At 51.9% G+C, this 13,873-nt stretch overlaps 1 protein-coding gene across 2 annotated transcripts in view; it reads left to right on the top strand.

Moving 5' to 3' along the window:
- SH3PXD2B (SH3 and PX domains 2B) overlaps positions 1–13,873 on the top strand; it is a 92,144-nt gene that overhangs the window by 49,463 nt on the left and 28,808 nt on the right. Inside the window, exons 5-6 of one of the 2 annotated variants that reach the window (XM_079771946.1) lie at positions 10,712–10,803; positions 12,880–12,905. In XM_079771946.1, the coding sequence (XP_079628072.1) occupies positions 10,712–10,803; positions 12,880–12,905 (118 nt within the window). The other variant, XM_079771947.1, reaches the window with a different exon arrangement.

Raw genomic sequence — 13,873 nt, 5'->3', positions numbered from 1 at the left:
CACTATACAAAAATCAATTGTATGTCTATACAGTAGTAACGAACAACCCAGAAATGAAACTAAGGAAATAATTCTAGCCCAGCTGGTGTGGCTCAGTGGTTGAGTGTCGACCCATGAACCAGGAGGTCACGGTTTGATTCCTGATCAGAGCACATGCCTCGGTTGCAGGCTTCATTCCCAGTAGGGGGTGAGCAGGAGACAGCCAATCATTGATTCTCTCTCATCATTGATGTTTCTATCCCTTTCTCCCTCTCCCTTCCTCTCTGAAATCAATAAAAATATATTTTTTTAAAAGAAAATAATTCTACTCACAATAACATCGAAAAGAATAAACTACTTAGGAATAAATTAACAAAAGAAGTGCGAGGTTTGTACATGAAATTATAGAACATTGCTGAGCAAAAGAAGCTCTGAATGAATGGAGAGACATGCCATATTATGAGATAGAAGTCTCAGTAGTGTTAAAATGGCATTTCTCCCCCAGTTGCTCTACAGAGTCAATACAATCTCTATAAAAAAATCCTAGTAGACATTTTTTGTAGAAATTAACAAATTGACCCTAAAGTGTATGGGGAAATGCAAGGGACCCAAAATAGCAGAAACAATTTTGAAAAAAGAAGAACAAAATTGGAGGGCTCGTGCTACCCATTTTCTAAACGTCCTACAAAGCTATAATGATCGCCCTAGCTGGTTTGGCTCAGTGGATAGAGCATCAGCCTGTGGGCTGAAGGGTCCCGGGTTCGATTCCAGTCAAGGGCACATGCCTGGGCCACATGCTAGATCCCCAGTGGGGGGCGTGCAGGAGGCAGGCAGTCAATGATTCTCCCTCATCATTGATGTTTCTATCTCTCTTTCCCTCTCCCTTCCTCTCTGAAATCAATAAAGATATTTAAAAAAAAAAAAAAAAGCTGCCAAAACCGGTTTGGCTCAGTGGATAGAGCGTCGGCCTGCGGACTCAAGGGTCCCAGGTTCGATTCCGGTCAAGGGCATGTACCTTGGTTGCGGGCACATCCCCAGTGGGGGGTGTGCAAGAGGCAGCTGATCGATGTTTCTCTCTCATCGATGTTTCTAACTCTCTATCCCTCTCTCTTCCTCTCTGTAAGAAATCAATAAAATATATTTTTTAAAAAAAAGCTATAGTGATCAAGACAGTGTGGTGCTATCAGAAGGATAGGCATACAGGTCAGTGGAACAGAATTGAGAGTCTAAATTCTTACAAATTTATAGGCAACTGGTTTGCAGCAAAGGTACCACGAAATTCAATAGGAAAGAATAATCTTCTTAACAGTGTGGGTTAATGCGATATCCAGATGCAAAAAAGCAGTAAGTTGGACCCTTCCCTCACATCATGCAGACAGCATCAACTCAAAGTGGGTCACAGACCTAAACATAAGAGCTAAAACTATAAAACTTCTGGAAGGAAACATAGGAGAAAACCTTCGTGACCTTAGTTTAGGCAAAGAGTTCTTAGATGTGACACCAAAAGACAAAAATGGATAAACTTACAAACTTCTGTGCTTCGATACCAGGAAGCAAATGAAAAGATGTGCCACAAGTTAGGAGAAAATGTTTATCAATCCTGGATCTGATAAGGGACTTGCATTGAGACTATATAACGAACTCTTGCAACTCAGTAGTAAGAAGACAACCCAGCTTACAAACGGACAAAAGATTTGAATAGAGGGATGCTCTCCATTGGTGAATAAGCACATGAAAAGGTGTTCAGCATCATTAATCATTAGGACAACGCAACATAAAACCGTAAGGAGATACCTGCACCGCCACTAACCGGCCGTAATCGGCAGGACAGACAAGACCGAGAGGGACGGAGGCGCAGAACCCGGAGCCTTTGTGCTGCTGGAACCGCGGTGGGAAGCCACTTTGGAAAACAGCTTGGCGGTTCCTTCAAAAGGAAAATTTATCACATGACCACTCCTAGGTGTATAGTCAAGAGAATGAAAAGCTTATCTCCACAAGGAGACTCGGATGCAGATGTTCACAGCAGTATTAATTCCTAACAACCCACAATCGGAAGCAATTCGAATGTCCATCATTAGGTGACTAGATAAAACGCAGGGAAATACTGATAAATGTTGCAACATGGGTGGGTCTCACAAAACATGACGCTCTGTGGAAAGAGCCAGATGCAGAAGAGTGCATAGTGCATGATTTCATTTGTGTGAAATGTGCAGAGAAGGCAAAATGGGAGAGCTGAGAGCAGGCCAGTGGTTTCCTGGGCTGGGCGGTGGACGTGGAGACCCGATGCGAATGAGGTTGGGGCAAGTTTCTGAGGTGCTGGAAGGACCTAAAACTAGACTGTGGTGATGGTTGCTCAACTCTGTAATTTACTAAAGATCGCTGAATTTAGTGTGCTTATGTCGGCTGATTTTTATGGTACATAAATTATACTTAAATTGGGGCTCAGCCCATCTGCTTTCCCAGACGACCTAATAAATTTATAATCCCTTACCAAAAACATTTTTTAAATAAATAATAATAATAAATGTAAAAATGTGAAGGGGGGCCGTGAGGGGATCGAGCCCCTCTCGTGGCCAGAGGAGTCGTGGGAGGGTAGACAATCACTCTCGATTGCCTGTCTGCTCTTTGCCAGACACGACCTCGTTTCCTCTCTCCGGAACCTTGACCCGTAGGTTTTATTGTTCCGTTGCGTAGAGGAGGACACGGAGGCCCAACACAGTGACGCACAGTAACAGTATTGGCGGGTTTGGGCGATGAATCGGGCCTTTTAGGCCTTAGCCCTCACATACCACTCGTGGCCTCTCTAGAAAGTAAAAATTCAAGAGGCCAGAATATTTAAGCATGAATTTCATAGAGGCAGATACGCTCAGGCTCCACTCTCCTTAGAAAGGGGCTGGGGGTGGGGGAGAGGGACAGGGACAGGCACTCAGGTGCAGACACTACTCCTGTCCCCCAGTCTCAGAGCCAAGTTCCCAGCTTTTCTGCTTTGGACCTTGGGTCACCTTGGCCAGCTGGGAAGCTCCAGCCGGTACCTTCCCCCGAAACTGGTCTCTGAGCCCAGCGTGCACACTCCTGCTTCTCCCCCAGCCCACCCAGCTTCTCTCCAGAGCCCCCGTTCCCTCACCCAGGGCGGCAGGAGCTCCGGGCATTTGATTTGGGAAAGGAAATGTAGGATCCGTAAGCGGTGAGGGATAGCAGCAGCTGCCTGCATCGGACCAATGCTGGGGCCCGACAGAGATCACGAATTCGCCCGGACCAAGCGCAGGGAAGAAACTGCTGGTTCTGGGAGCCACGTGGACGTGACCGCCCCCGGCTGAGGATGCTGGGTAAGAGGCAGGGCCGATATTTTGGGATTTGGGTTTGGCCAAATTCCCTGGGCTTGGCTGCAAGGGAACTGCCCTCCTGGACGGAGCTGAAACTGTCCCTTTGGTCACAAGGTCTGCGCAGTCTGCATCCGCTTTTCCATCGCATTTGGTAGCTGTTAATGTCCTCGCTGTTGGCTGACGTAAGCCAGCTCGGCCTGTCACCGCTGCCTTCATTCACGAGAAGTGGGCGGTCTCCGGGAGGGCAGGAGGGATGAGGGCTGTAGGTGCCCAAGAGCCAGCTGCCAGGTGTAGCTCACAATGGAAGAAGCTCGCTGCTCCACCAGACCTATTAGGAAGTTACGGTAATTAACAGAGCGTGCTGTTGGCACACGGATCGGTAAACCAATGGCACACAATGGAGAACCCAGCTCAGCTGGTGTGGCTCAGTGGTTGAGCATCCACCTATGAACCAGGAGGTATGGGGCATGCGAGTGGCAGCCGATCCATGATTCTCTCATCGCTGATGTTTCTATCTCTCTCTCCTTCTCCCTTCCCCTCTACAAAGGGGAACCCAGAGAGAGACCCATGTGTGTTTGGACACTTTGATACTGACCCAGGCAGCCTTGCAGAGCACTGAGGAGAGGTTGGCCGCCTCCACATGAGAACAAAAAAAACAAAGAGCCAACCTCTCCCTCACCCCACACATGTAATTCCAAGGAAATGAAAGACCTGCCTGAGAGAGGCCGTGCTATAAAAGGTTCTGAAGGCTTAAAGTAGGGAGGTGGCTTCATAATCTCTAGGTATAGAAGGATTTCTAAAGACGCAAAAGTCACCCACCACAAAATGATTGACTTCTCTGACTCCATTAAATGTAAGAACTTCTGTTCATCAAAAAGCCATGAGAACAAGATCCCGCCGCACCTGCAAGCATTTGTTATCAAGCGGCAACCTGAACAGCCCTCCGGCGGCTCTGTACGCGCGTGACCGACCAGCTGCCCGTCGGACACCACTTCGCATGGACGTTTCCTGGCGACAGATGCAGCAACATGCTTGTGGCAGGATCAGGGGATCCTGACCGGGGTCCGACAGGGAAACCTCACGCAGAGGCAGAACTCAGAGGATGTGGAGTCCTAGACCCGGGGCAGCATCCTGCAGGGCGTGCGATGCTGGGCTCGCCACGTTCTGGTCATGCCAGGGCCATGGCCTCCGAGAATAGTTCCAGAACACCCCTCCTTTCCCCAGCGAAGGACGTCACTTCTGACAGCTGTGATGCTGGTGGAGAAAGGCTCTGAAGGAGACTCTTCTGAAGTGAGGACTTGTGAGCGTCTTACTTGCTAACGTGCTCATTCCCAATGAGGGGACTGCAGCATTCACCAGCCATCACTAGGGTGCAGCTTAAAGCTAACACACACACACACACACACACACAGGACTGTATGCCCATGCCTTAGTATTTTGATTTTTTTTTTTTAATTTCAGAGAGAGGAAGGGAGAGGGAGAGAGAGAGAGAGATAGAAACATCAGTATGAGAGAGAATCACTGATTGGCGGCTGCCTCCTGCACGCCCCACACTAGGGATCGAGCCCACAACTTAGGCATGTGCCCTGATTGGGAATCAAGCAGCAACGCTCAACTGCTGACCACACTGGCCAGGCTGTCACAGTATTTTAAAGGAAACTATAGCCAATATCATAGTGTTTATCAGACTCCGGGCACTTGAGACCGCCCTTCAAGATTTTTACCAAATGCTACCACCTGTCTTACTAATATTTTTCTTTACATGAACTCACTTTTTTAACTTCTTATAAAACGTATCTTTTAGAGGACATTTTATATTATATTAGGTCCGTAAGAGAAAACTGGTGTCATGAGCCATAAAAGTAGGAATAAATAAAAATGAAACCAGAGGAACAAAAGTTTTCCAATCCAGCCCCCTGCTGTTGCTGCCGCTCTAGAGCCTGGTCCTGCTCGCGGGCAGCAAGTTGGAGCGGGGTTTCCTTCGGGGAATTGGACAGTTGCGGGTCTTACGTTGAAGCCTGTAGTCCATGTGGAGGTGGTTTTGTGTGTGTGGTATAAAGTGAGGGCCCAGTTTTACTCTCTGTGTGAACATCCAGTTCGCAGCACCGTTTGTTAGAGACTGTCCTTCCCCATATGCCTTCCTGGCGCCGTTGTTAACGGTCAGCTGAGCAAATGCGTGCATTTACTTCTGGGCTCTTGGCGGTGATTTTGTGGATGTGATATCAACAGTACAGGCAACAAAAATAAAATAAAAAAAAAACAAGTGGGACTGCATCAAACCAACAGGCTCTGCACAACAAAGGAAACCACCAGCAGGGTCTCGCGGCAGCCTGTGGAAGGGGAGAGAGTCCTTATACATCTGATCAGGCGTCCATCTCTAAGGTGTCTCAGGAACTCCTCCTGCATCTCCACAGCAAAAACACTAACCACTGGATTAAAAAATGGACTAAAGAATCAAACAGACGTTTTCACTAAGAAGGTACGCAAGTGACCAGCAGGTACCTATAGCTGAACAGGAGACAGCTCCGTGCCGCCGGTCGTCCGGGAAATGTGAATCAATAGTACAGTGAGTTGTGCCCTCACACCTGTTAGAATGGCTGTCTTCTTACCGTGTTGGTGAGCACGTGGGGAGATGGGAGCCCTTGCTCACACTGTTGGGGGGAAGGCACCGTGGTACAGCTGCTATGAAAAACAGCACAGAGGCGCCTCCAAAAGTTAAAAGTAGAACTTCCCGCCAACAACCCCGCCATCCCACATCTGGCTGTTTCTCCAAAAGAACTGAAATCAGGGTCTCGAGGAGAAACTGTTTGCTGAGGGCGATGCTAAAAGGTCCGACAGATCCAGCTCCTGATTCTGGCTCGGCCATGTCCCCCCGTCTGCCTGGCTTTCCGTGAGCTCGCGGCGCGTGTTCTCTGTAGCATTGTTCCCTACAGCCAGGATGTGGGAGAAACCTAAACGTGGTATATGCATGCGCTCAAATACTACTCAGCCTTTGAAAAGAAGGAAATTCTACCCTGGCCGGGTGGCTCCGTTGGTTGGAGCATCGTCCTGTACACCAAAAGGTCTCGGGTTCGATCCCCGGTCAGGGCACATACCCAGACTTCCGGTCCCATGATCCCTGGTCGAGGCACCGATGGGAAGCAGCCTATCCAATCCATGTTTATCTCTCACATCAAGGTTTCTCTCTCCCTCTCCCTCCTCCCTTCCTCTCTCTCTAAAGTCAATGGAAACATATCCTTGGATGAGGATTAAATAATAACAATAATTTTTTTAAAAAAGAGAAGGAAATCCCGCCACATGTGACAACCTGGGTGGCCGTTGAGGACATTATGCTGAGTGAAATGAGCCAGTCACAGAAACACCAATGCTGTGGGGTTCTGCTTGTCTGTGGCTTCTAAAAGAGTCAGGTTCCTAGAATGAACGAGTGGAATGGTGGCTGGGGGCTGAGAGGGGACAACAGGAGTTACTAACCAACAGGCATAGTGTTTCCATCAGCAGGATGCATAAGCTTCGAGATTTTCAGTACAACAGCCAACAGCACAGTGCTGTGTACTTAAAAAATTGTTAAGGGGGAAGATCTCATGCTAAGTGTTCTGACCCCAATAGAAGAAGGTTTTCAGCTATAAAGAGAGAGAAGTGTTAACCATCTGGGGCGTTCTTTTTGAAGTTAAAGAGGATCGAGAGAGCCCTGGGAAACCAGGCCTCGTTATTTAACACCATCATCTTGCTGACTCAAGAGTCCTCCCTGGAAATCACCACAGCGTTGTACTTGCTACAGTACAGAAAGCCAGAGGGTTAACGAACTGTGCGCCGAGCAGCCTGCGTACGATGGGATCCTTACCGCCACTTCCTCGCCTGTTCTGTAGCACAACCCCCCCCCCCCCGCCCCCGAGATGGGTTAGTTATTTCCATTTTACGGATGAGCACACTGAGGGTCAGAGAGGCGACGGGAATGGCCAGAGCAGGATCAGGCGCTGGATCTGTCTGACCTTCCAGATCCCCCTCGGCCAGCGGGACTTGTTCTCCTCTCCTCCCTGCGTCGACCAGCCACCTCTGCCCGCGGGGCCAGCATCCCACCCAGGACAGAGCGTTTTCTGGGGAACGGTGGTTGGACATCGCTGACCAACCACAGACGGTCCTGGACCATCCCAGAAGCGGAATTCCCTCCCTGCCCCGGGCCATGTTGTCACTGTCGGCCTGTCCTTCCAGCGCGGCGGGGCGCACATCACAGCGCTCAGGGCTGCCTGGCATTAGTGACTTGGCTCCTTGCATGGCTTGGGGTTTGGTTTGGCTTTTGCTTCCTAGGAACCGCTCAAAACCGAAGGAGAACTTGGCACTGTGGGGCGGTTTCCGTGGGCCTCGCTGTCCCGTTCAGGGCCTCCGCCTGTTTCAGCGAGGAGCACCCTGGGAGGCTCCCCCACACCCCCGGGCGGAGACCATGGCCACCTCCGGGCCCACCCAGCTGGCCCCAAACAGGGCCGCGTGGGCACATCTGGGCCTCTCCCCCACGTCACTTACCCAGTGAATTCGTTCGACCCGGTATCCGGGTCTCCCCAGCAGCGTCTGGACATGTAGGGGAGGTGCGAGGGGCAGCCACATACCCCTGCCCTCTCTGGGTTTGGGGTAGAAGTCCTGGGCATGGCCCCAGAGCGTCCATTTCCCCATCTCTAAAAGGGGCCAGCCCTCCCGGGAGTTCATGAGGCAGCACAGGCGACCGCAGTGCAGAGCCACCGCGTGCTGAGCCAACGTAAAGGATGTTGCTGCCGTCTGGGGGCAGCCGCACGGTTTCTGCCCACACAGCAGCCGGGACGCACCCCGTCCAGCGTGTAATCGGCGCCTTCATTATGCGGCTCCGACTGCAAGGGCTGCAGGATCTCCGAGGACAGACACCCCCGGCCCGGGACGCTGAGCGGGAGCGGGAACCCAGGCTGCTCTGAGCCAGAAAGAGAGGGGGGCGGAAGTGGGAGGCGGTCAGAAGCGGGGGCAGTGAGGAGGGGGGTGGAAGCTCTCTCCCTCTTGGGCTCTCTGCCTCTGGCCTGGGAAAGCTCGGTGTCTGGGGTTTGCTGCAGAACAGGGGTCACGGCAAAGCTAATAAAAAAAGGGAATGAACCACACCTACCGGGTCAGCGCCCTCCACTCCCGGAGTGAGTCGGCAGTGACCAGGGAAGGCACCCCCCTAAAACAGGTGCACTCAGCTCACAGGTTTTCCCACTTGAGGTCTGGGCCAGATCACACGGGGGTCGGGTAGGAGGGGCTTAATTTCAGAGCCTAACTCAAAGGTCATATGGGGGTCAGCAACCCAAAGTGTGCTACATCCATACAATGGAATATTGTTCAGCCCTGAAAAGAGAGGAAATTCCAGCACGCTACAACATGGACGAACCCTGAGGACAGGGCACTCCGTGGCATGGGCTGGTCACCAGAGGACAAACCCTGCAGGATTCCACTTCTGAGGTTCCTGGAGTTGTCAGATTTATACACAGTGGGGTGGTGGGTGCCAGGGGCTGGGGGAGGGGAACGGAGAGTTGTTTAATGGGGACAGCGTTTCTGTTTTGCCAGATGGAAAGAGTTCTGGAGATAATGGTGGTGGTGGCTGCACAATGTGTATGTATTTAAAAACGGGAAAGTAAATTGTATAGGGTCAGAACACCCGAGTCCTGTAGAAGGTGCCACATTGGAGACCCCTCCATCTCTCCGTTGGTCCATCATCGCCCAGTAGCAGGGTTGGAGCATCACTCTGCAGGGAGGGGAGGGGAGGGGAGCGGAGCTTTTATATAGAAAATACAGGCCTTGCCTTTTCGGTCCCAGGCTCACACTGAGCGTGGCAGGAAGGCACGTGGGAGGTGCCAGGGACTGAGGCCTTCTGCAGAGACAGAGACAGAGAGAGAGAGCAGGGTCCCACCTCACTCCCGAGCACCGAGCACCGGCCGGTGGGGGACACGGCTGGCAGAGCCGCCCTGCTGCTTAAATGTGTGCACACGCACAGGCGCCGTCCCTGCACAGACGTGTGTAATAAAGTGTGTGCGTGAGACAACTCTGCTGCGCTCAGATCTGGGCCCGAGGGACCCGGGCCCTCGGGGCCCTCGGGGGACGTTGGTTAACCCGAGCTGTGGGTTCGTGATGGAGCCGTGCCGGCGTCTCCCGTCCTCTCGTGGTCACCTGTGCTTCTCCCATTTGGCACAGAAACCGTGCGGTGCTGGGCGTCAGGGAATGGACCCCTGAGTCGCCGAGTGAACGAATACCCGTTGGAAGATCAACAGCACAGGGAATGGCTGGTCCCGCTCTGTGCCCCCCACCCACCTCCTCACCCTCCTGCTGGCAGAGGTGGTCGAGGCTCCCTCCACCGATGAGCCGAGGTGGCCAAATAGCAGGGACTTGGGCAGTGGGAGGTCCTGGGGGTTTCAACCTCATTAACCTGGGACCTTCTAGCCTCTGCCTAACTCGCAAAACAGCCCCTGCAGGTTAGCACTGCAGACCCGGGCGTTGGGACGGACATGCCGGCACGTCGGAAACAATCGGAATGGTCTCGGTGGGCAGTGAGCTGAGTCAAGTGTGGTACTGTCTAAGCAGTAGACTCCCACCACCCAGGGAAGCTGGGGTGGGGGAAGAACAATGACATGGCATAACGTTCACGGTTTGTTTTGTCTAAATATGTGCGCATTGTGTGTTACAAACATGCCTGTAATGTACATGTGCATACATGGGGTGGAGCAACAGTAGGTGTACAGTTGTTAGGATGGAACATAATACAATCCTATCTAATAAAGAGGAAATATGCTAATTGACCATCACACCCTCACAAAGATGGTGGTGCCCACAGCCACAAGATGGCGGCGCCCAGTCCCCTCAGCCGCCCAGGGCCGCCCGAGGCTCAGGTAACCAGGGCCAGCCAAGGCTTGCGCTGCCGGCAGTGGCAGCAGCAGAGGTGTGATGGGGGCATCACCTTCCCCTGATCGCCGGGTCACCTCCTGCCCCTGAGGGCTCCCAGACTGTGAAAGGGGGCAGGCCGGGCTGAGGGACACCCCACCCCCCAGTGCGTAAATTTTCATGCACCGGGCCTCTAGTAATTAATAAATAATAATAGAAAAAATGAAAATAATAATGATAGTAGAAGAATAAACTGTTTTTGCGTGGTCACAACTGTAAGCCTACTTTGCCCCCACCCTGTACATCCACTGTGTGTGGGGGTGGGGGGGTCCCCAAACCAGCAGCAGCAGCACCAGGTACCGTTAGAAATGCACGTTCTCAGGCCCTGGATCAGGACATCTGGGGGTGAAGCCCTCGTGATCTGTGCTTTAACCAGCACCCCCTTCCTCCCTGCTTCTGCTGCCTGCCAAGGTGGAGTCCCCTGGCCTAGAGCAGGCCTGACACCCCTCCTTCCTTCTCACTCACCCCTGTCTCTTCTCCAGGCCCTGATCCAGCTGCCCCCCTACATCTCCCAGTGTGACGAGGTGCTGCAGTTCTTTGAGACAAGACCTGAGGACCTGAATCCCCCCAAAGAGTAAGTTGGCTTGTGGACCTCCCCGGAGCGTGCCCAGCCAGCCCCAGGCGGAACGAGGAAAGCAAAGGGAAAATCAGACTGATGCTGTGGTCTGAGCCCCCCTGGCCCTCACTCCGCGCAGCCTTCACGCACACTCGGTGGGTAGTGACAGTCAGGGTTCACGGGAAGGACGCTGGCTGCCGGCCCCTGGGCCCCTACCCCTCCCTCCCTTCCTGCCTCAGTTGCTTCATCTGTGCAACGAGATCACGTCCCTTGTCCCCCCCACACACACACACATACACACACACACACACACACACACATCATGGGGTTATTGGAGGCTGTAAGGAGAGAATTAGGGATTTCTGAGTTTGCAGCGGACATGGTGGTGACTTCCCACCCCGGCTGTCATGTTTGATAATTCCGCTTCCTGGCGGTGGGGCTTTGTTCTGATACTTTTCCGGAGAGCCCGCGTCCTCACTTGGTAAGTGGGAATAATCGTAATACGTACTTCACAGGGTCACGGTGAGGCGTGGGTCTGTGTGTGTGATGTCCTCGGCACAGGGCCTGGCACATAGTAGGCACGCAGCCAGTTTTCGCAGCTCCTCGGCTGTCGGGGCCAAGATGTTTAGGTTTTGCAGTCTCTCACAGATGGGGACAGAGAAGCTGATGGGCCCGTTCCGTAGTTGTAAGTCTCTGGAAGGAGGGGCCCACATGGAGATGCACCTTCCCAGGCCTCCCATGCCCCTCCCTTCCCCCAACAAAGACGGCGTCAGCTCATTCAGCTGCCTCCTTCCCCAGCTATCTCCCCACAGCGGCCACCCATGCTGAAAGCCCAGGGAAGCCCCGCCCCGAAGGAATGCAGGCTGACACAGGCCACAGCATGGTGACCCTCGAAAACATTCCACTGCGTGACAGGAGCCAGGCACGAAGGCCGCCTATTGTGTGATGGCATTCCTCTAAGCTGTCCAGAATCGACAAGTCATGATAGACAGCATGCCAATTCGTGGTTGCGGCGGGCTGGGAGGAAAGGGCCTGGGGAGTGACTGCGTGTAGGTGTGGGGGCTTCTTTTGGGGGTGATGATAATTTTCTGGAATTAGATGGTGGTGGTGTTTGTACAATCTTGTGACTATACTAACCACCAGTGAGTTGTACTCTTTACAAGAATGAATTTTATGCTGTGTGAGTTATATCTCAACTTTTAAAAAAGAGAGCCCCGGGTTCGGACCCTGGCTGTCTGTGTGGCCTAGAGCAAGCTACTTAACCTCTCTGTGCCTTATTTTCCTCATCTGTAAAACTGGCATAAAAATAGTAGCCATTCCCTAGGGTTCTTCTGAGTAGACCTGGGTGAATTGAAAGTACCGAGCGGGGTACTGGCGTAGGGTAATATTAAGTAATTGCTAGTTAATGTCACTGTTACCACAACACCTGTCTCAACCAGACCTCCTGTCACCTTGCTTTGTCTCTTTATAACTCTGGAAACCTTTTTACTGACGGGACGTGTTACCGAAAAGTACTCTGCAAACCCTGGTCTGTGATCCCGCATCTGTGAGGCAGTTGTGTGCATAAACTCTGACATGCTTGACGGGGTGAGGGAGTCACCATCGCTCAGATTCCGTGTGAATCCTCGCCCGCAGGCGTGCCCCCGTCACCCTGAGGGAGATGTGCTGCATTCGCTGCTACCCAGGCTGCTACCCAGTCTTAGCGTGTTCTGTGTGCCACTTACCACCGAGCGCTTTCCCTCCACGTCTCTGTCTCAGGGGGCCGAGCACCGGGGCAGGGCCTCACTGCGCCTGGCGAGGTGGGCACCAGCTCGGGGTAAAGGGAGGCCTGGCTCCTGTTTCAGGCTGAGTCCCCTCCACCCATCAGCTCCTCCCCAGGGCACCAGAGCACTTCTCCAAGAAAGGGAGAAAATTAAGAGGAATTCTTTTTTTTTTTTTTTAAAGGAATCTGGGTCCCTGGGGCTGGCTTAAATTTTATTCATTCCCTGGAGATATTGTGAGCTGGAGAATCTCAGTTTTCTAACAGACTAACTTATGTCAATACACAACAGGTACTGACTCTGACTCTTTCTCACCCCATTCTTTCCTGCACAGGGAGCATGTTGGGAAAAAGAAATCTGGTAAGAATGTTTTCCATTTTCTCCTATTCATCCAATGTTCAGCGAACCCCTACTGAGCACCTGTGATGTGTGTGCCAGGCCCTGGGCTCCACACTGGGGATGCGGCCACATGGATGGATGGATGGATGGATGGATGGATGGATGATGCGCTTCACATTGGGGATGCAGCCATATGGATGGATGATGCGCTTCACATTGGGGATGCGGTCATATGGATGGATGGATGGATGGATGGATGAGTGGATGCTGGATGGATGGATGGATGGATGGATGAGTGGATGCTGGATGGATGGATGGATGGATGGATGAATGGATGTTAGATGGATGGTTGGATACTTGATTGCCTGATTGATTGGTTGATACCTTATCCTGTTTCCCCCCCAAAAAAAAGTAATGATTGGAAGGTGTTTCATCTTTGGGAGGTTTTTATGTATTTATTTTTACTGATTTTAGACAGGAGAGGGCGAGAGAGAGAAACTGATGTGAGAGAGAAATGTCGACTGGCTATCTCCTGCACGCCCCTTACTGGGGATTGAACCTATAACCCAGGCATCAAACCAGGATCAAACCAGCGAACTTTTGAGCATGGAACGATGCTCAATCAACTGAGCCACACCAGCCAGGGTGGTTTCATCTTATACAAAAAAATTACAAAGTGGATGAGACCTATCTTTCCCAGAGAACACCTTGGAGGTGAAGGGGAGACAGCTTCCTAAGCATTCTGTAGTGTGTTAACGGCCCCACCTCTGCAAAGGCCCAGCCCACCCCACACCTGAGCCAACGTGTTCTTCAGAATTCCCAGAATTCTAAGTTCTTTTGTTTATCTGGGGCTCCAGGAAGTTTGAGGAGGTTGATAAAAATGGGGAAAGAGGGCCTGGCAGAGGTCCTAAAAGTAAAAAAGGATGCCTCCTTCCATGGGCCTCAGTTTCCTCATCTGAAAAATGGGGATAATAACAGTGATCCACCTA

The sequence above is a fragment of the Cnephaeus nilssonii genome (genome assembly GCF_951640355.1).
Source record: "Cnephaeus nilssonii genome assembly, chromosome: 5".
NCBI lineage: Eukaryota > Metazoa > Chordata > Mammalia > Chiroptera > Vespertilionidae > Cnephaeus > Cnephaeus nilssonii.
The sequence above is the reverse complement of the archived record's forward strand: the minus strand, read 5'-3'. Positions and strand labels throughout refer to the sequence as shown.